This window comes from Vulpes lagopus, chromosome 11 (assembly GCF_018345385.1).
Source record: "Vulpes lagopus strain Blue_001 chromosome 11, ASM1834538v1, whole genome shotgun sequence".
Taxonomy (NCBI): Eukaryota; Metazoa; Chordata; class Mammalia; order Carnivora; family Canidae; genus Vulpes; species Vulpes lagopus.
Window position 1 is genome coordinate 77403713 of NC_054834.1, and position 20444 is coordinate 77424156.

A 20444-nucleotide genomic window follows, 5' to 3' on the forward strand; every position below is an offset into this window, starting at 1 on the left:
GTCAGTCTCTCACTGGGACCCTGCATCCAGCCCCTTGGGAAGGCAGCCTCTGCTTTCCCCCACAGGGCTCCACCCATTCACTTTCTCCTGGCTCTTTCTCATCACCAATCAAATAAGCTCCAGCCTCTCCTATCTTAATAAAAACCAACCAAACCCACCAGCCTTCCTTGGGGCCATATCTCCCACTAAGGGCTACACTGTCTCTTTATCCCCTTCTCAGCTAAACTTTGTACAAGAGCTGTGTCTCTCCCTGGCTTGCACCTTGGAACCTTGTACCTCTTCAGACTGTACTCCCACCGCTTCCCTGAGGGCTGTCGCAGATGGTACTCAGCACCCCCAGTGCTGAACCCACTGGTCATTTTCATCCTGCTTGTCATTTGGCCTTGCAACAGACTCAGATCCTTTTGGCTGTGCCCTCTTTCCCTGGTTTCTGAGATGCTCTGTGCATGCAGGTCCCTCCCATACTGTGGCTTCTCCTTCAGAGTCTCCTTGAGGGCTTCCTGTAAATGCTACCAAATACTGCTTGGCCTGTTCTGCCCCCACCCTTCCTCAAGGGTCAACATCCCCAGAACCTGCTAACTGAACAATTCTATGACCTCTGGTCATGGCTGACTGGACCCGATGGCCCTCCTGATCCCATCATTCATAATGTGTTCCTTCTTGGGCTGGGGATCTGAGTTATGGAGGTTCTGGTCCATCCCTTGGTCCTTGTCCTGGGAAGGCAAGTTAGCATGACGGTGGGCCAGCCAGATGTAAGTAGATCAGAGAAAGCCGTTTGAAGAGAAAGAAAAAAGCAAATGCACAGAGAAAAAGGATACCAAGAGACACAGGGGCCCAGATGAAAAGACTCAGTGAGGGGTGCCTGGGTGGCTCAGTAGGTTAAGCGTCTGCCTTTGGCTCAGGTCATGATTCCAGGGTCCTGGAATCAAGCTCCACATCAGACTCCCTGCTCAACAGTGGTGGGAGGGTCTGCTTCTCTCTCTCCCTCTGCCCCTCCTCCCTGCTTGTGTGCTCTTTCTCTGTCAAATAAATACATAAAATCTTAAAAAAAAAAAAAAAAAACTCAGTGAGACTATCACAATTCTTTTTTTCCAAGATTTTATTTTTTTTATTTGACAGAGAGAGAGCAAGCAAGAGCAGGGAGGAGAGGAGGTGGGAGAAGCAGATGCCCCACTGAGTAGGGAGCCCTACATGGAGCTCAATCCCAGGACCCCAAGATCATGACCTGTACCGAAGGCAGATGCTAACCGACTAAGCCACCCAGGCACCCCTCTATTCACATTGACTCTTAATGGATTCCAGGTCCCAGGTCCTCCTTGGACCTGGATATACGTTCTGACCCTGAGTTCGAGAAAAAGTCCTGAATTCTCTAAACAGCTTTTTATTTTGTTTCAGTTAAACTCAAGGGTTTCCAAACCAAACAATTCCAAAAGCAGCTCCTCCCCCTCTATCATTTCAACACTGATGTTCCCCAGACTTCTTTCCTAAGACCCCTTCCTCGAACATTCTTTACCAGCCCTGTCCAGGAGAAATGTAATGCAAGCCTCTTATGTCATTTAAAATTCCTAGCAGCTATTTCTTAAAAAGAGGTCAAATTAATTTTAAGTATGTATATATGACAATAATAATATATTTTATTTAACCCAAAATACCCATATTACCATTTCAACATGTAATCAGTATAAAAGTTATCGATAAAGATATTTTACAGCCTTTAATTCATATTAAGTCTTCAGAATCTGGTGTATATTTGACCCTAATAGCATATGTCAGTTCAGAGTAGCTCAGTTCACATGCTCAGCAACAGCCAGCGGCTGCCGTATCAGACAACTCAGAAACACTCCAGGACTGCGACTGTCAGCCACAGAGTTCGTTATTCTCAAATCTGTATTTAGATTTGAAAGACAGCTTAATAAAAATGAAAGAGATGATAATCCACCCCTGCTTCAACTTTTCAGCGAATTCCCAGTGGGATGAAATCTACACTGTTACAAGGCCAGTCCCGCTCGGGCCCCAACCTGCCTTGATGGCTTCAGTTTTAACACCCTCTGCTTTGCAACCTGAAATCTAGCCTCATTCTACTTTTGTCCGTTCCCAGACTGCACGAACCTAGCCTAACCCCTGCCCTTCATCCATACTCAGCACTTGACATCTCCCCATCCTCCCCCACTGCATTTGGCATGGGGTCAGCTAGCCATGGGGCCACCAGGGCCTCCCCTTGGCTTGACTGGGACTCTACCTGAGGGGAGAAGAATTGGGCTCAGTGAGGAACACAGCCCCGCTGCCCCATGCCCCATCTTTCAGCTGTCCAGAATTCAGGGTGGCTCCTAGGATGTCTTGGCCATAATCATTCCTGGGCTGTTCCAGGGTGTTTATTGTGAAGACACACAGAAAGGGAAGATGCCCAGGAAAGCACTTCCCACTTACATGGTCAGGCCTCCTGATGAACTAGGATGCCAGTCAGGATGTACATGGCCCATTCCTCTTGCCATTCCCAAATCCCCAGTCTGGATTCCACCTGTTGTCCACCTCTACTTTCCTCTACAGCTACAGCTCCTCCTGCAGAAGGCTACTCCTCCGTGTTCTCAGACCCTGAGGTCAGCCTTCAATGGGCTCAGTGAATCATCATCCAATATGGAGCACCTCTCTTGGGCAGAATCCTCATGCTGAGCCACCTCATTGGTTACTCCCCTCATGTCCAGCCTTTAAATGGCAGTTGGGGATGCATTTCTAATTTCTGCACCATTCATTATTAGCCAGGGTAGTCATGCCATGAGACATAAAACTCACAATTTAGGGGCACATGGGTGGCTCAGTAGGTGATCCAGGGCCCCTGGGACCAAGCCCCACATCGGGGTCTCTGCTCAGGGGGGAGCCTGCTCCTCCCTCTCACTCTGCTCACCACTCATGCTTGCTCTCTCTTTCTCTCTTTTAAAATCTTTTTTTAAAAAAACAACTCACAATTTGGCTCCTTGCTCAGCATGTTGCTATGTGCCTGGCAGGCACTTGGAGTTTGCCAGACATCTCTCCAGGCCAATCATTTCAAACTCACACTTAGGACTTGTGATCTGAACAAGAATATTTTCTCTGACCTGTGAGTTATTTACTTGAAGTCTCATGAAACAATCAAAATCAAAATCACATGTAGTCATGCACTTTAAATCCCATTTATTTAACTGAATAAAATTAAGGTTTTTTAATTTTTATTTTAGTGTTTGAGAGAGAGAATATGCGTGAACATGAGCAGGAGGAAGGGCAGAGGGACATGCAGACTCGCCACTGAGTGGGGAGTCCCATGCAGGGCTCAGCCCCAGGACCTTGGGATCATAACCAGAGCTGAAGGCAGATATCTAACCAACTGAGCCACCCAGATGTCCCCAGAATAAAATTATACAAAATCTGGATGTCTCAGAAAATCTGAGATGTGTGATGGCTGCTGGCATGGTAAAGAAAAAAAAAAGGCAATGGAATCAAGAGGGCCCAGTTCTAGAGTTGCTTGCTGTATGATCAAGGACAAACCCCTTGCCTACTCTGTGCTTGGCCTCCTTATCTGTACAATGAGAAGTTTTCATCTGAGTAATAGCATTCAGCTCTGATGGTATGTGGTTCTGTGGCTCTTGGCCAATCAGAAGTCCCGGATTTGACCCCTTCTTGGTGAGCATGGCCAGAACTGAAGTCCACATTCCAGTCAGTCCAGGGAGTCCAACTCTGAGTATTTAATGACTCAGAATGTCCCTAAAGGATAGTTCTTATTCTGCAAATCATTCGCTATGGGAGCAATTCCACCCAGAAATTCTCCATAAGCTGGGAGGCTGGTGGGAAGTCTCCTTGCTAGCTACATGATCCCAGGAGCCAACGACAATTGAGTCCCTGGAGTCGCCAGTTGAGCCTTTGCTAGGCTCAGACTGGCTTAGAGCTGGTCAGGCACTAGGGAGGGGGCTCTTCGCAAAGGCAGGGTCGGGTTCAGAAAGGGAGGGTGTTTATAGGGGCCACCATCTCCCCCACTGCCCTCAACACTCGTCCCACTCCCCCACTAGGGCACCAAGTCCTGGCAGGAGATTGGCCCTAGAGCCCCCAAGCTGTTTGTCCAGCTGTCCTCACATCCCCAGGCCACAAGGCTCTTATATACCTTGGCCTGGAGAATGTTGTCAGGCATCTGGACACCCACTGGGTCCCAGCCCAGAACCAACACTGGGTGGAGGGAGGGAGGCTGGGCTGAATTATATCCCTCTCTGGGCCTCCCTATTCTCTTCTGCACATAATGAGACTGGATGAGCCCTAAGACCTCCTTAGCTGGGGGTTCCACACTTTTAAAGCAACAGGAAACAACCTGGCTTTGAAATTAGACAGAATAGCCTAAGACTTCACATACCCCAGTGCCTCAACAGACAGTAAATGTCCTCCCAACTTAATATGCAAAAGTGTAGTTTGTGTAAACTGCACAATGATAGCAGGGCATCTTGAGTCCTTATAGAAGAATCAGAAATCAAACTGCTTCCCCTCAACAATAAGACTTCAAGATTTATGCCTAGAAGAGAGGAGACAAGTCTTCTCTCTTCTTGGCCTCTTGCATCAGCTAATTCATACCGGACCTGGCTACCTCCCATAAAACTCCAGAACCCCAACCATCCATGCTGTTCAGACATCTGCCAAAGTATGTGGTGAAGTGGGGTGGGCAGACAGTCAATAGAAGGCAGATAACAGGGAGGCACAGCCAGAGACCCCAACAGAAACACACCAGAAGAAGAGCCTGGCATAGAACCTCAAACCAACAGTCGAGTTAGAACGTGGTGGAGAACAAAAAAAAAAAAAAAAAAAAAAAAAAAGAACGTGGTGGAGAATAGTGTTGGCCTGGACACAGGAAGATCCAGGTCCTGATTTGGCTCCTTCAGTGGCAAAACTGGCTACGTATGCCTAGAAATGGCTGCCATGCTCCAGGGCCCAGACTACTCTGCTGTACTCCAGTAGAACATGGAGGAGTTCTCCTCTTCATCTTTCAAACATTTTCCCTACTCAAATAAGAGCATGGGCATTCTCAGAAATATTTTGGTAGGAGTCATTTGTATGACTGGAATATCCTTAGCCAAGCGGGTATGGGATGGATAACTTCAAAATAAGTCTGAGACATCTTTCAGGGCAGGGTTTTCCAAACTTAGCACTATTGACATTTGGGGTCCAGAAAATTCTTGATTATGGGGAGCTGCCCTATGCATTATAGGATGTTTAGCAGGAATCCCTGGATTCTACCCACTGCATGCTCGTAGTGCTACCATCCCCAATCATCTGATGAGATCTGATTGGTTGGATCATGGGTTGGGAATACCAATAGAGCACATCATAACTTCTTGCTTTTATTTAATTTTTTTTAAGTAGGCTCCTCACCCTGTGGAGCCCAATGTGGGGCTTAACTTCCTGACTCTGAGATCAAGACCCGATCTGAGATCAAGATACTTAATGGACTGAGCCACACAGGTACCCCAACATCTTCTTGCTTTTAATTTGCATAGTGCATAGTATATAAAACATGGATTCTGGAATCAGTTTACTTGGATCTAAATCCAACCAAAAATGTCTCCAGACATTGCCAAATGTCTCCTGGAAGGGGGAGGGGTAGAGGTGGAAGGAGTTGGAGGGAATCACCTCCAGTAGAAAATCACTGTTCTAGAGTAAGATGTGTTTAGGCCTATTTTCTCTCTAAAATCAATATAATAGTCTCACCTTTTTACCAGAAACAAATAATAAGAACAGTTCATACTCACCAAGATCCAGGGCAGTAGGTACTTTAAGATCTTTATTTAAAGTATTCACTCATTTAACCCTCAATAATCCAATGAGGCAGACATGACTACTATACCCATCTTGCAAACAAGAATACTGAGAAATACAGAACTTTAGCAACTTGCCCTGTCTATGCAACCAGCAAATGTGGAATGAGGATTTAGATCCAAGTAAACTGACTCCAGAGTCTGTGTTTTATATACTATGCACTATGAAAATTAAAAGCAAGAAGTTGTTGGAGTGCCCATGTGCCTCAGTCCTTTAAGCATCTTGATCTCAGCCCAGGTCTTTTTTTCTTTTTTAAGATTTTATTTATTTACTCATGAGAGAGAGAGAGGCAGAGACATAGGCAGAGGGAGAAGCAGGCTCCATGTAGGGGGCCTGATGTGGGACTCGATCCTGGACCCCAGGATCACTCCCTAGCCGAAGGCAGATGCTTTATCGCTGAGCCACCCAGGCATCCCATCAGCTCAGGTCTTGATCTCAGTGTCATGAGTTCAAGCCCCGCTTTGGGCTCTGCACTGGGTGAGGAGCCTACTAAAAAAAAAAAAAAAAAAAAAGAGTTTAAAATTAAATTAAAGCAAGAAGTTGTGATGTGCTCTATTGGCATTCCGAACCCATGATCCAATCAATCAGATCTTACAGAAGCCCATCCGATCAAAACACAGCACTGCCCTGATCTTGAGTGATCAGAGCTCAGGAGCCAAACCGTTGGAGGAAATCAAGCGATTGTCTTAGAGTTGTGGCTACAAATACAATAAGCTCATGCTCACTGAAAAAAAAGTAAAAACAAAAATATGGATCGAGTCAACAAGACAAAGGGAAATTTTTGAATCAGAATAAGCCAGAAGGTAAAAGCTGACACACCAGAAGACTCAATCTACATCATGTGTGATATGGGTTCTTAGATCGCACTCCTTCAAAAGTAGCCTCTGACCTCTTTCATTTCATTTCTTCCAACTGAACAAAGCTGTGGTCCCATAAGATATGAACTGTCCCCAGGGAGACCAGAGACCGAGGTTGCTAATTTTAGCAAATAAGAATACAAGATGGCCCAGTTAAATCTGAATTTCAGATCAGTGAATACTTTTTTAGTATAAGTATGTCCTGGGGATCCCCGGGGATCCCTGGGTGGCGCAGCGGTTTGGCGCCTGCCTTTGGCCCAGGGCGCGATCCTGGAGACCCGGGATCGAATCCCACATCGGGCTCCCGGTGCATGGAGCCTGCTTCTCCCTCTGCCTGTGTCTCTGCCTCTCTCTCTCTATCTCTCTGTGACTATCATAAATAAATTAAAAAATTTTAAAAAAAAGTATGTCCCATGTAATATTAGGGATATACTTCTACTATAATAAGATGTTATTTATTACTTATTATTTATTTGTTGCTCTGATACTGGGAGTTCTGTATTTTCTCTCACAACCATTCCCAGAGATAGATTGCTTGGATTCTGTCCACTAAAAAGGACAGAAGCCCCTCAAGAGGCCACCACACTTCCCAAAGCACAGGCTTCTCACTACAAGGAAGTCAATAAGGTCCCATCTGCCCCCTCACACCCCCAGATGCCCTCCCAGGACATCCCCTCTCACCACCCCCACTCCAGTCCATTCTCCTGCCCTTTATACCCACTTGGAGAATTTCCACTGACACAAGGATACTCAGAGGGTTAATCCTTCTGATACCAAGTCACACTTTAACTCATTCCCTCCAGGCCAAGGATTAAATCCTGCCCATGTAGGGGTCAGGGCTACCTAGACCCTGAAAGCTGAGCACCCCACCCCCAAGTGAGGGGAGGCTCAAGGGAAAGGGAGGGACAGAAGACGGAGAGAGAGGGAAGGAGGGGCCGCCAGCCAGGCTCCTGTCCCCCCACAGAGCCAGCTCAGATTCAGCTCTAGGAACAGCTCCGCAGCAGAAGCAACGGCGGCTCCTCTCCTCTTGCCGAGGACAGCAGGTGCACGGAGGCACAGACAGAGGTGCAAGGACTGGAAGTCCTCAGCCCCCAGCTGCTTGGCCAGTGGGCCCCATGGCCTTCAACGACCTCCTGCAGCAGGTGGGGGGTGTCGGCCGCTTCCAGCAAATCCAGGTCACTCTGGTGGTCCTCCCCCTGCTCCTGATGGCTTCCCACAACACCCTGCAGAACTTCACGGCCGCCATCCCCACCCACCACTGCCGCCCACCCGCCAATGCCAACCTCAGCACGGATGGGGAGTTGGAGGCCTGGCTACCCCGGGACAGGCAGGGGCAGCCCGAGTCCTGCCTCCACTACACCATCCCCCAACAGGGACCACCTTTTCCCAATGGCACAGATGCCAACAGCACGGGGGCCACGGAGCCCTGCACCAATGGCTGGATCTACGACAACAGCACCTTTCCTTCCACCATCGTGACTGAGGTGAGGATACCTGGGCCCTCTGCTCCATATGCCACTCGGACTTGCCTTCCCCTCTGAGGCAGATAGACAGATGCACATGCATGCACGCATACGCACACACACACAAATACACAGAGACTGTCTCAGATTCACCAGAGGCCAAGATGGGAAGATGAATAAAGGGGTTCAAGATGGGGACCTCTACAGAAAAGGGGGATGTCAGAGTCAAGAAAAGTCTCTCGGCTACTGGAACTGGGGAAGAACACAGCAAAGGGAAATGTCAGGGGAAGAGGGTGACATAGGCCTCAGAGGGACAGCCCAAAGGAGGGGACGGAAGCCCTGCAGCCCCGGCTTACCTCTGTCTGACCCTTGTCCCCTCTCCCCACAGTGGGACCTCGTGTGTTCTAACAGGGCCTTACGCCAGCTGGCCCAGTCCTTGTACATGGTAGGGGTGCTTCTCGGAGCCATGGTGTTTGGGTACCTGGCAGACAGGTCAGTCTTGGGCAGAGCCACGGGGGCGGGCTGAGTCTGGGCCTCAGCTGGGTTTAGGTCCGCCTTCCCACCTGGAGCTGGTCTGAGGACCTACGGGGCCAGCCTCATGACACCGCACAGGTCCTGAAAAGACAACCCCAGCCCCTGCCCCAGAGACTTACCCAGGGCAAGCCCTCCTCTCTATACCCTTCCCTGCACAGTCAGCCCTCAGGACCCCTGCTGCTGTCCTTCCCTCCCTGCCACAGGCTGGGCCGCCGCAAGTTGCTGATCCTGAACTACCTGCAGACAGCCGTGTCAGGAACCTGCGCAGCCTTCGCTCCCAACTTCCCCGTCTACTGTGCCTTCCGGCTCCTCTCTGGCATGTCGCTGGCTGGCATCGCCCTCAACTGCATGACGCTGAGTGAGGGATGCCAGGAGGGCAGGGCGGGTCCTTACCCACTCCTCTCTGACCACCCGACCCCAGCAGCCACATTCCACTTCCTCTCCCAGCCAACCCCTCCTGAGTCCTTCCTGCCCTCTTTTGAGGCAGCCAACACAAACAGCCTTTTTCTCGGACTCATATCATCCTGATCCCTCATTGAGACCCCATCTCAAACTTCATTTTTAGGGCCAGGCAATTCCCATAAATGACTGAAGCCAACTGGGTACAAGGGGCATTAGGGAATAGTGAGGACTGTAGCCAAAGGAGAGTCGCACCCCCATCCAGAGGGGCCGCAGTCACTCAGCTGCCCGAGCCAGGAGGTTCAGGGCTGTCAGATCTTATCCCTTCTTCTCTATTAATGTAAAATATCCCAATTTTTTAATGTTGGAAATTAATGCTAATATTTTTAACATAGGGTAAGCCAGCATCATGTAGACCAAACACATTTATGGCCTGAGCATGGTCTGTCCATGAGCCATCAGTGTGCATCCTCTGATAAATCACCTCCTTCCCCCTGGTTCTCAGATAAGGAACCTATGACTTGGAAGAAGGGAAAGGATTTACCCAAGGTCGTCCCTCAAGCCCAGAAGGGAATCTATGGATTGAGGGTTCTCTGGACTACAGGAGTTAACTGGGATGGCCAGGGCTAGGCAGGACACCTAGAGAATTGAGCCCCAAAACCCAGTCTGGTGTCCAAGTCATTGCCCCAGCAGCCAAATCAGGAGCCCACAAGGAACAAAGCCAGGCCTCTTTAGACCACAGCCGAGAGATGTGCCTCCCACTTTGACTCTCCTGTATGGAGGAAAGCCACTGTCTCCTCCGAGCTGCTCTGGCCACTAAATCTGCCCAGGCTGAGGAAGGAAAGCCAGCACTGAGTGGTCAGAGATGCTCTGAAGGGAAAAGGGGCCCTCGCCAGGACAGTGGTTTGGAGGGCAGCAAGAAATATAGTGGGGGGAGTGGAGGCAACAATCCCTAGGGATTCCTTTTTTTTTTTTTTTTTATAGAAGGGTTTTTTTTTTTTTAAGATTTTATTTATTTATTCATGAGAGACACAGAGAGAGAGAGAGAGAGAGAGAGAGAGAGGCAGAGACAAAGGCAGAAGGAGAAGCAGGCTCCATGCAGGGAGCCCGATGTGGGTTTCGATCCTGGGACTCCAGGATCACGCCCCAGGTGGAAGGCAGATGTTAAACCTCTGAACCACACAGGCATCCCTCCCTAGGGATTCCAAACCCATCTCCCCATTCCTACTCTCACCGAAAGTCCCTCACTTCCCCCATCATGGTACACATCCTCATTTGATGTATCTTCCACTGAGCCTCAGGACAGATCAAAGTTTGGGTGGAGAGAGAGGTCTTTGCCTGGCCCAGGGGTCTCCATCCACCAGGCAGCCCAGTCAGTGGCATCGCTCTGTTCTCACCCTCTTTCCAGATATGGAGTGGATGCCCATCCACACACGGGCTTGTGTGGGCACCCTGACTGGCTATGTGTACAGCCTGGGCCAGTTTCTCCTGGCCGGTGTGGCCTTGGCCGTGCCCCACTGGCGCCACCTGCAGCTCCTGGTCTCCGTGCCTTTTTTCGCCTTCTTCATCTACTCCTGGTGTGTGGGGGCCCAGGGTGGGCAGGGGTGCCCAAGGGCTGCCCAGAAGCTGCAAGGGACAAGGCATCCCCCAGCCACACCACACACTCCACCACACCAAATCAGAGAAGATCAAGGCCAGGAGGTCAAACCCAAGCCAGTGACTCTGTGTGATAGATGGGAAAACTGAGGCTGTGGGAGGAATGATTTGGGCCCCTCCTACCCCAGGAATTGGATTCTTCAGCTTCCCCCAGTTCTCTAGCCTGTCTGCACTGCTGCCTTTACCCAACATCCAAAAGCTGAGCTTTCAGGTTGGGCAATGGGTCATCACCCATTTGTGGTCCTAGAGAGAGGGATTTGGCCAAACCCCAGGTTCCCAGCCTTAAATGAAATCTCACTGCAGGCCCCTGGGAGCCCATCACTTGCCCCCAGCCCAGGCGACTGGAACTGAAGCCATGTCAACACCTACCCCCACCCCCGCTCCCAGGTTCTTTATCGAGTCGGCCCGTTGGTACTCCTCCTCCGGAAGGCTAGACCTCACCCTGAGGGCCCTGCAGAGAGTGGCCTGGATCAATGGGAAGCAGGAAGAGGGGACCAAGCTGAGTATGGAGGTGAGACCCCCAAGACCTCCCATGACACTCCACAAGGATTCTACCCTCAAACCCTGAACCCAGGTCTCAGAGGCCTTCCCTGAGTAAGGGATTAGTCTGGGAGGAGCTTCTGGAGGAGTCCAGGCCCTGAGCCCTGCCCATCCTGGCAGGTGCTCCGGGCCAGTCTGCAGAAGGAGCTGACCATGGGCAAAGGCCAGGCTTCCGCCTTGGAGTTGCTGCGCTGCCCCGCCCTTCGCCACCTCTTCCTCTGCCTCTCCATGCTGTGGTAGGCCCAGACAGACCCAGTGACAGAGAGATAGACCAGAGACAAACAGCTGCTTGGGGAGAGAGTGAATGCAATGGGTGGAAGAATCCAGATAAAAGGGAGGAAAATCAGCAGTCCTGCCCTGAGGGGCAGTAACCCTCCACCAGGGACAGTCTTGAAGAACCAGATACCTCTCCTCAGTTCACTTCCAGTCTCCACACTGAGCACCAATCTCCATCTTCGTCTCCTTTTACTAACCCTGTTCCCATATGGAAACACCGCATCAGGATAGGTCAGCCCCAGAGTCAGTAGAATTACATCTTGAAAGCTGAGAGACCAGTCTAGCTTGCAAAATATTTGGAGACTTTATTGGCCTTACAGTGCCTGCCAGAAACACAAGCATAGACAATAAGATGCTTAAAACTCATCTCCAAAAGTACACTTTGGCCAAGGCTGGTATCAGCCAAAAACATCCCTTTCCTGTTGCAACATTTCCCATTACCCTTCTGATGTACTACTGCCCTCCTGATCCCATCACCAAAGTAACCTCCTGACAGGAGAAGCACGGTCAACTGTTCCACCAATTGAGTTTTTGGTTCTGATTTGGGATTTACTTCAGGTTGCGGGTCCTATCCAATAACCCAAGTTTCATTATGTGGACTCCTGATGCGTTAAGAAACACGACACCCACCCCAGAACCCTGCACAGGTCTGAAAATCTCTGGCCTTTCCCAATACCTTGAACCTAAAGATGTGGCTTGAAAATCCACCTGCCCTCAGCCCAGTATCAATATACAAGATAAACACCAAAACTATATAAATCATACATGACAACTAAGTGAAAAATCCCCTGATAGAACAGGGACACTCGTTAGTAAAAGGCTGAGAAATTTGAGTGTTGGAGGACTACCCCACACTTAGACTAAATGCATATTAAATGTCCAAAGAAATATTAGCCAAGGCAGATTCCAGCTTCTTAAGCAGGGTAACTGGTGTAGCTCACCCCTACATTGAGTGAGCACCCCCCCTACTATAAGCCTTCCTAACAAACTCCATCCCCCTCCTCCCTCCCCCACTAGGTTTGCCACTAGTTTTGCTTACTACGGGCTGGTCATGGACCTACAGGGCTTTGGGGTCAGCCTCTACCTAATCCAGGTGATTTTTGGTGCTGTGGACCTGCCTGCCAAGCTTGTAGGCTTCCTTGTCATCAACTCTCTGGGCCGCCGGCCTGCCCAGATGGCCTCACTGCTGCTGGCAGGCATCTGCATCCTGGTGAATGGGGTTGTACCCCAAGGTAAGCACCCACAAGTACCCCTGGTCCTTCATCCTTAGCCCTATCCCTAGATGCTCAGCCCCCACTCCTGAGCTCCCATGGACTCCTTCTTTTCTCTCTAGATCAGTCCATTGTCCGCACCTCCCTTGCTGTGCTGGGGAAAGGCTGCCTGGCAGCTTCTTTCAACTGCATCTTTTTATATACTGGGGAGCTGTACCCCACAGTGATCCGGTGAGTGGGAGCCTAGTGGGAGGGGTCTTGGGACAAGACATTCCCCCACGCATAGGTCAGACCCCAGAGCACCATCCAGTGGGCCGCAGCCCTGGGCCCTCCCAGTACCCATCAGTACAAAGTGTGTATCAGCCGCTCAGTACACACTTCATGGCTAACACAGGTGTGCCTGCCCACTAAGCCCTTACTGGATCCAAGGAAAAGATCTCAAAAGGACCCACCAACTGGGGCAAGGTAGAGAGCCAAGAAGACACACCTTAGAGGCAATTAATCAAAGTTTCCCCCCACAACTTTGATCTCCAAAGCATAAGTTAGAAGCTGCCACCAAATCTAAATTTCATCTATAAACCAAGCGGTACACCTGAAAATAAAGACCAAATAGGAAAGTAATTTCTTATCACGAGAGCCACATTTAATAATGCTGATGCTTGGTAGCTATAAGGATAAACATAGCACTGCTTTTTGAGTGCCAAAATGGGGGGGGGGGGCATTTTTACATTAAGAAACAAGAAATACGGTCTATTTTAAGCATGAGACGCAAAATTTACATGAGATGTCAAAGATAGGCCAGGCTTTCCTAGGCTATTCGGAATGAGCAGGATCATGGTTGCTGTCCTGCACCCTCACAGGATTTCAGAGGAAAGAGCTACAGTATAAGCACTTACTATGTGCCAGGCACCATCTTAAACTTTCAACAGATATCAACTCATTGAATCATCATGACAAGCCTATATAGTAGCTAGTAGGACTCTCCCCATTTTACAAATGAGAAAACTGAGCCATAGCAAGGTTAAGTGACTTGCCCAATGACACACAGCCTGTAAGGAAGGAAGCTTGAATCCAAGCAAGTCTCAAGTCTCTTGAGTCGAGGTGCTCTCATAGAGAATGTTCTTAACATATTCTTAACTTGCTGCTTCCAGGTCCTCTCCCCTGGAGATTCTAATCCAATCAGATTGTGTGGGTTGGGGCATCTATAACTCAAAATCCACCCCAGGGTGATCTGAGTACGATTTGCCTAACTTAACTGTCTAATGTGACAGCTCAGGAATTGAGGCCTGGAGAGGAAAAGGGTCTCTTTCTCTTTCTCAGGTCATATAGCAAGTTAAAGGCAGAGGAAATCCAGTCTCCTGATTCTCTGGCCAGAGCCCTTCCCACCTGTGGTGGCTTTGTTTTGTTTTGTTTAATCTGCAAAACAAATGCCAAATTGGTTTGCTAATCAAACAGGGAATAGAGGAGGGGCCAGGAGGCCTTGACCTGAGCTGCCTCAAACTCAAGCCAGCACCTCAGCATTCATGCTAGACCAGTGACTGACACCACCGCACATTGGGCCCCACAGGCAGACGGGCATGGGAATGGGCAGCACCATGGCCCGAGTAGGCAGCATCGTGAGCCCTCTGGTGGGCATGACTGCTGAGCTCTACCCCTCCGTGCCTCTCTTCATCTACGGCGCGGTCCCCGTGGCTGCCAGCGCTGTCACTGCCCTCCTGCCAGAGACCCTGGGCCAGCCACTGCCAGACACAGTGCAGGACATGGAAAACAGGTAGGAGCAGGGATTTACCCGGGGTCACAGACCCAGACCAGGGCTCTTTGTCCACTTCCCCCAGCTGGCTGGGAGTCTCCTAGAGTCCTTCCTGGGGCTCCTGGCTCCAGGGAGCAGTAGATGGGACACAGAGATGGTAGCTGGGCACAGCGAAGTGGGGACCTCCCTGGAAGCCCCCAGCCCCTAGAGGCTGCAGACCCAGGACACCACTCTCTTGCCCCCAGGAGAAGAGGAAAGCCAAGGCGGCAGGAGCAAGAGCAGCAGAAGCAGATGGTCCCGCTCCAGGCCTCAGCACAAGGAAATGGACTCTAAGCACTGAGAAGGAGCCTTACAGAGCTAGAAATGGAGTGAGGGTCCTCCAGGTCCTGAGCCACCCACTCCGGGAAGGGAAAGGGAAAGCCCAAGGGTCCAGGCTGTGGTTCAGGAAAGCCCATCTCAGGGCTCTCCCGCCCTGAGCAGACTCCACCAAGGCCACGTCATTAAAAGGTTTGTGTGCAGCATCTCCTTTGTCTCTCTTGCCTCAAATGCAGTAACCACTCCAAATCATCCAGTGGCCCAAAAGTTCACGCAGTCTCTGCCCTCAACCGCCAGGACTTTATAAACCATCCTGGAGAAGATTCTCTTACCTGGGGCCCCTCCCGTGCCCCTACTCCCCATCCTCTCCCCTCCTTCCCTCTCTACCCTATTCAAATATTTCTGCGGGTTTTAAATATCTTATGCCCCTCCCCCTCCCAGACTGGGAACTGACGAGGATGAAATGAAAGCAGCCAATCAGAGGCTTTGTTTCTGGCTCCTCCCCCTCCGTGAAGGCCAATGGGAATCTCCCGCAGCAAAGCGGGATTAAAAGGACCACTGAGGCTTGACCTCAGGACAGTGGCCCCTGCTCCTCCAGATTGCAGCAGGGTCCAAGCTCAAAACCGGCGCCGCCTCCGCCTCCGCCCCCAGCTCCGCGGCTGGAGGTTCCGCCCCCTCGCTACCCTGAGCGGTGGCACCAACCTCCCTCCACGGATATTCTCTGCTGTTCTGCCTCCTGCAGGCCCTGGGCTATTAAAGATGAGAGAGACAAACATTATACGGTCTCATTCATTCGGGGAATATAAAACATAGTGAAAGGGAATAAAGGGGAAAGGAGAGAAAATGAGTGGGAAATATCAGAAAGGGAGACAGGACATGAGAGACTCCTAACTCTGGGAAACGAACAAAGGGTGATGGAAGGGGAGGTGGGTGGGGGGTTGGGGTGACTGGGTGATGGGCACTGAGGGGGGCACTGGACGGGATGAGCACTGGGTGTTATGCTATATGTTGGCAAATCAAACTCCAGTGAAAAAGAAAAGATGAGAGAGGAGGGAAAGGGGAACGTAGAACCCAACCAGAGGGCAGCCTGGGGGGCTCAGAGGTTTAGTGCTGCCTTCGGCCCACGGTGTGATCCTGGAGACCTGGGATCAAGTCCCGCTTCGTGCTCCCTGCGTGGAGCCTGCTTCTCTCTCTGCCTGTGTCTCTGCCTCTCTCTCTCCCTTTCTCTCTCTCTCTCTCTCTCTCTCTCTCTCTGTATCTCTCATGAATGAATAAATAAATAAAATCTTAAAAAAAAAAAAAAAAGAGGGGATCCCTGGGTGGCGCAGCGGTTTGGCGCCTGCCTTTGGCCCAGGGCGCGATCCTGGAGACCCGGGATCGAATCCCACGTCGGGCTCCCGGTGCATGGAGCCTGCTTCTCCCTCTGCCTGTGTCTCTGCCTCTCTCTCTCTCTCTCTCTCTCTCTCTCTCTCTCTCTCCTCTGTGACTATCATAAATAAATAAAAAAAAAAAAAAAAAAAAAAAGAACGTATTGAGCACTAGTGCCAAGTGCCAAGCACTTGGCTAGCTGCTTAGTGGGTTCTCCCATCTTAAAAAAAAAAAAAAAAAAAAGAACCCCAACCAGAGAGCACCAGCACCCAGTGCTACTTGGGTGCCAGGCACAGTCCTAAGCACTTTGCATACATTGACTCCTTTATCTTCCCAGTAACTTTCTAGAGCTAACTACTATTGTTATCCTCATCCTACAGCTGAGAAAATCAAGGCATAGAGTGGTTAGGTCACTTGCCCAAATTCACACAGCTAGGAAATTGTGGAGTCAGGATTAGAATGCAGACAATCCAGCTCTGGAATGCATGTACCTCACACACACACACACACACACGCACACACACACACACTGCTCAGGGATGTGAGGCACTGAGACTTTGGCCTCTTGCACCCCCAGGTCCTGACTTCTCCTGGCCTGAAAAGAGAGAAGGCTAAAGGGGAGGAGAAAAAGAAATGTCGTAGGAACCATGCAAAAGGAGGGATGGAAGGCAGTTTAGGGGTCACGGTCAGGAAGAGATACAGATATGCAATCAATCACTGCATCAGCAAGGGAGCTCATTTCCAGGAAGCCTAGAGGATATGGAAAAGACAGTTCTATTAGCATCCACAGGTGGCAGGAGTCAGGGTACGAGCCATGCCCTGCTGTAAATGTGTTTGCTCAGTCATGCTTGTCTCCTGGCGCATTGCCCATTACTCATTTCCCTGTAGCTAACTCAGCCCCACAGCCCCTCAGCCCTTGGGGAAAGTCCACACCTCTGAAGCTGTACACATTGTCTTCCAGGTGGGACCCTGGGGCTCTAGCTAGTCAGGGAAACCTGGAGGAGGTAGGTAGCCCAGAGCTCCCCTGAAAAAGCCACAAAGCTCTGGGACAGCTCACAGTAGCTCAAAAAGCAGGATTTCCTGGACGAGATGAAATTATGGTATCCCACCCTACCTCCCAGAACGTCTGGGGACTCAGTGTTCCTCCATATGCTGATACTCCCCGCAAGAATTTCTTCATGCCCCCCAAGAATTTCTGGGCCATTATAGGATCCAGTAGATGCTCAAGGGCCACTAGCCCTCTCCCTGCTGCCATTTCTCAGGCGGCACTGACCTCATGCCTGAAAAGGAGCACCTAAGACAGTGTCTTCACCAGCCTTGAGCAGGGAGACAGGACCAGTAATGGGAGGCAGGCCACTTGCATCTAGCCCTGCTTTCTGTAGATCTGGAGGTCTTGGGACCAGTGACTTGCCCTATCCCTGCCTCAAAACCCTACCAGAAACTCTAACATACTCTGACTCTTGTGGCTTTCCCATCTCTGTGCTTAGATCACCTGGTATCTTCATCTGCCTCAACCAGAGACAGCTCCTGGCCTGCCCCAGCTGCACACAACCCCTACTGACACAACTGCTGGTGTTGACTCAGCTCCCACCATCTGCACAGAACCCATTTCCCCAGCCCCTGACCAGGGACTTCCTACACTCACCCCATACCCTTGACCAAAGAGATCCCTACTTCCTTCCCATTTTTAAGTTACCAGCAAGTGATCTCCCCAAGAAGTCATCTACAGAATATTGGCTCACATTCCATCCTCTCACATCAGCCCTGAACCTGAGTTTTGACACTGTAATACCTCACCTCCAGTGGTCTTAGATGTTCTACCCAGTTTTGACCATAAAGTCCTAACCTCAGCCAGGACTTGTAGGGCCTTTGTGGCCACCCTCAGTGTCTCTACCTGCAGCTCTAAGCAAATCCTGGCCAGGATGGCAGACTCAGGAGGTTTCTCAACTGCCTGACCCCAGTAGAGTGCTCATCAGGAGCCATCTTCCTTCCTGGGCTCCACCCTTTTACCTCAGGACCCATCTCTACAACTCGCGCTTTAGTCCACAACAAGCCCCTTCACTAGGCTCGTCTCTCTTTTCCCAAGAGTTTTTTTTCATGGCCCTTAAGGAATAGATGTCCAATCAATTAAGCTTTCGTATCAGGTGGAGGCTGAATAATAGACCTCCAAAGATGTCCACATTCTAATACATGGAACCCATGAATATGTCATCTTATGTGGTAAAGGGGATTTTGCAGATGTGATTAAGCTAAGAATCTTGAGATGGGAAAGATTATCCTGGATAATCTGGGTTGGCCTTCTGTGAGTATAGGAGACCAGAGTAGGTAACAGAAACCAGGTTTTGGAGTGGTACAAGAAGGGACAACAAGCCAAGAAATGCAAGCTGAAAAAAGCAAGGAAATGGTTTCTCCTCTGAAGCCTCCAGAAGGAACAAAGCTCTACCAACACAGTGATCTTAGACTTCTGACCTCTAGAAGTCAGGAAAATTGACTATAGGAAACTATAGGAAAATTGATTTGTGCTGCTTTAAACTACTAAGTTTGTGATAATTTGATGCAACAGCAGTTGGAAACTAATGTACATTCCTCATTCTCAGACTCCTCCAGGGGTGTCAGACTGGCCCCTAGGAGTTTTGTTTTCCCATGTTTCATTTTTTGGTGGGGATAGGGTTTTACTGCTAGATTGCCATAGGCCTCACCATTCCCTACTGTCTTATACCTGATCGGATCCATACATTTATGTTACCTTATAGTCCTTGTAGCCATTAAGTTTGGAACTCCTAGACTATTCTCTGTTAAACCTCTAACTTACCTTCATATGTATTAAAAATTGTGCGATAAGAAATAAAAGAAAACCACCAGATGGACCCCATCGTTCCTCCTCTTTCAAGAAATCATCTAATGATGTTCTCTGAGATGTGACTGTCTCCATGTGGCTCATATTGTAGTCACAGAATAGTAGCTGATTCTATTGCAAAAAGCTACAGTCATAAGCTAGATGAAATTGAGGCTCAGTTTCCCTGACCAGCTCTAGTGAGGTCTATTCCTGCTTCTTCTAAACTCTTCCCCTTGAGAAGCCTACACCCAGGAGTAAGTTTCATGTAAGCCACACCTTCAGAAGGAAACAAACAGCCCATTAGTGCTTGAATTGGTCAGGGTTTAGATTTAGGTGATAAACAATGTTGAGCCTGGATGGGATGTCTGGAACTGTGGCAGCCATCTTGCGACCCAACAGGGAAACCAGAGCAAGGATTAAGGTAACAACTGAGAGTGACATAGTGAAAAGATGGAACTATCCTGAGGTTTGATGACATCATTGAGCCACCAATTTAACCAGTCCTGAAGCCATCTACCTCTACTCTGATTGTTAAGTGCGGGAATTTCAACTCAAATCCTCCTTCCTCTTTAAGCCATTTTGAGTTTATTTTTCTGTGATCTGCAGTTAAAGACATCTTAACTAATATATTTTTTACAGCTTTATTTAAATGTAATAGACAATTAGCTGCTCATACTTACAGTGTACAATTTGATGACTTTTAACAGATGCATGTACCCATGAAACTATCAACACAATCAATATAATGAACATATCCATCACCACCAAAAGTTTCCTCATGCCCCTTCTTTGTGAGAACACAGGCTTCCATTTTTCTTGAACAAATGCCAAGGGATGGAATGGTTAGGTGGTATATAAAGTATTTGCTTAACTTTTTAAGAACAGTCAATTTTCCAGTGGTTGTAATATTTCATATTTCCACCAGCAGTATATATGAGAGTTCCAATTGCTCTACATCTTTGTCAACACTTGGTATGACCCTTACTTTAAATTTTAGACAATGTAGTGAATGCGTAGTAGTACATTATCATAGTTTTAATTTGCACTTCCCAGGATGCCTCGGTGGCTCAGCGCTTTGGGCATCTGCCTTTGGCTCAGGGCATGATCCTGAAGTCCTGGGATCAAGTCCTACATTAGGCTCCCTGCATGGAGCCTGCTTCTCCTTCTGCCTCTGTGTATGTGTGTGTGTGTGTGTGTGTGTGTGTGTGTGTGTGTGTGTGTCTCATAAATAAATTAATAAAATCTTTTTTAAAAATTTGCACTTCCCTAATGACTAATGATATTAAGCAACTTTTCATGTGCTCATTTCCATTTAAATCTCTTCTTTGGTAAAGTATCTAATTCAAAAATTTTGCACATTTTTAATTTAATTGTTTGGTTTCTTATGAGTGAGTTGAAAGGGGTTTTTTTTGT

At 49.1% G+C, this 20444-nt stretch overlaps 1 protein-coding gene and 1 long non-coding RNA gene across 3 annotated transcripts in view; one reads left to right on the top strand and one right to left on the bottom strand.

Annotated features, from left to right (window-relative positions):
- Window positions 1-20444, bottom strand: part of LOC121501790 — an 80030-nt gene that overhangs the window by 31245 nt on the left and 28341 nt on the right. The window lies entirely within an intron of this gene.
- SLC22A6 (solute carrier family 22 member 6) lies at window positions 7528-15033 on the top strand. Its single transcript, XM_041774238.1, has 10 exons — window positions 7528-8167; window positions 8535-8638; window positions 8884-9038; window positions 10488-10656; window positions 11123-11246; window positions 11396-11511; window positions 12569-12783; window positions 12885-12993; window positions 14330-14533; window positions 14758-15033. Exons 1-10 carry the CDS (start codon window positions 7799-7801, stop codon window positions 14843-14845), a joined length of 1653 nt encoding a protein of 550 aa, XP_041630172.1. The 5' UTR covers window positions 7528-7798; the 3' UTR covers window positions 14846-15033.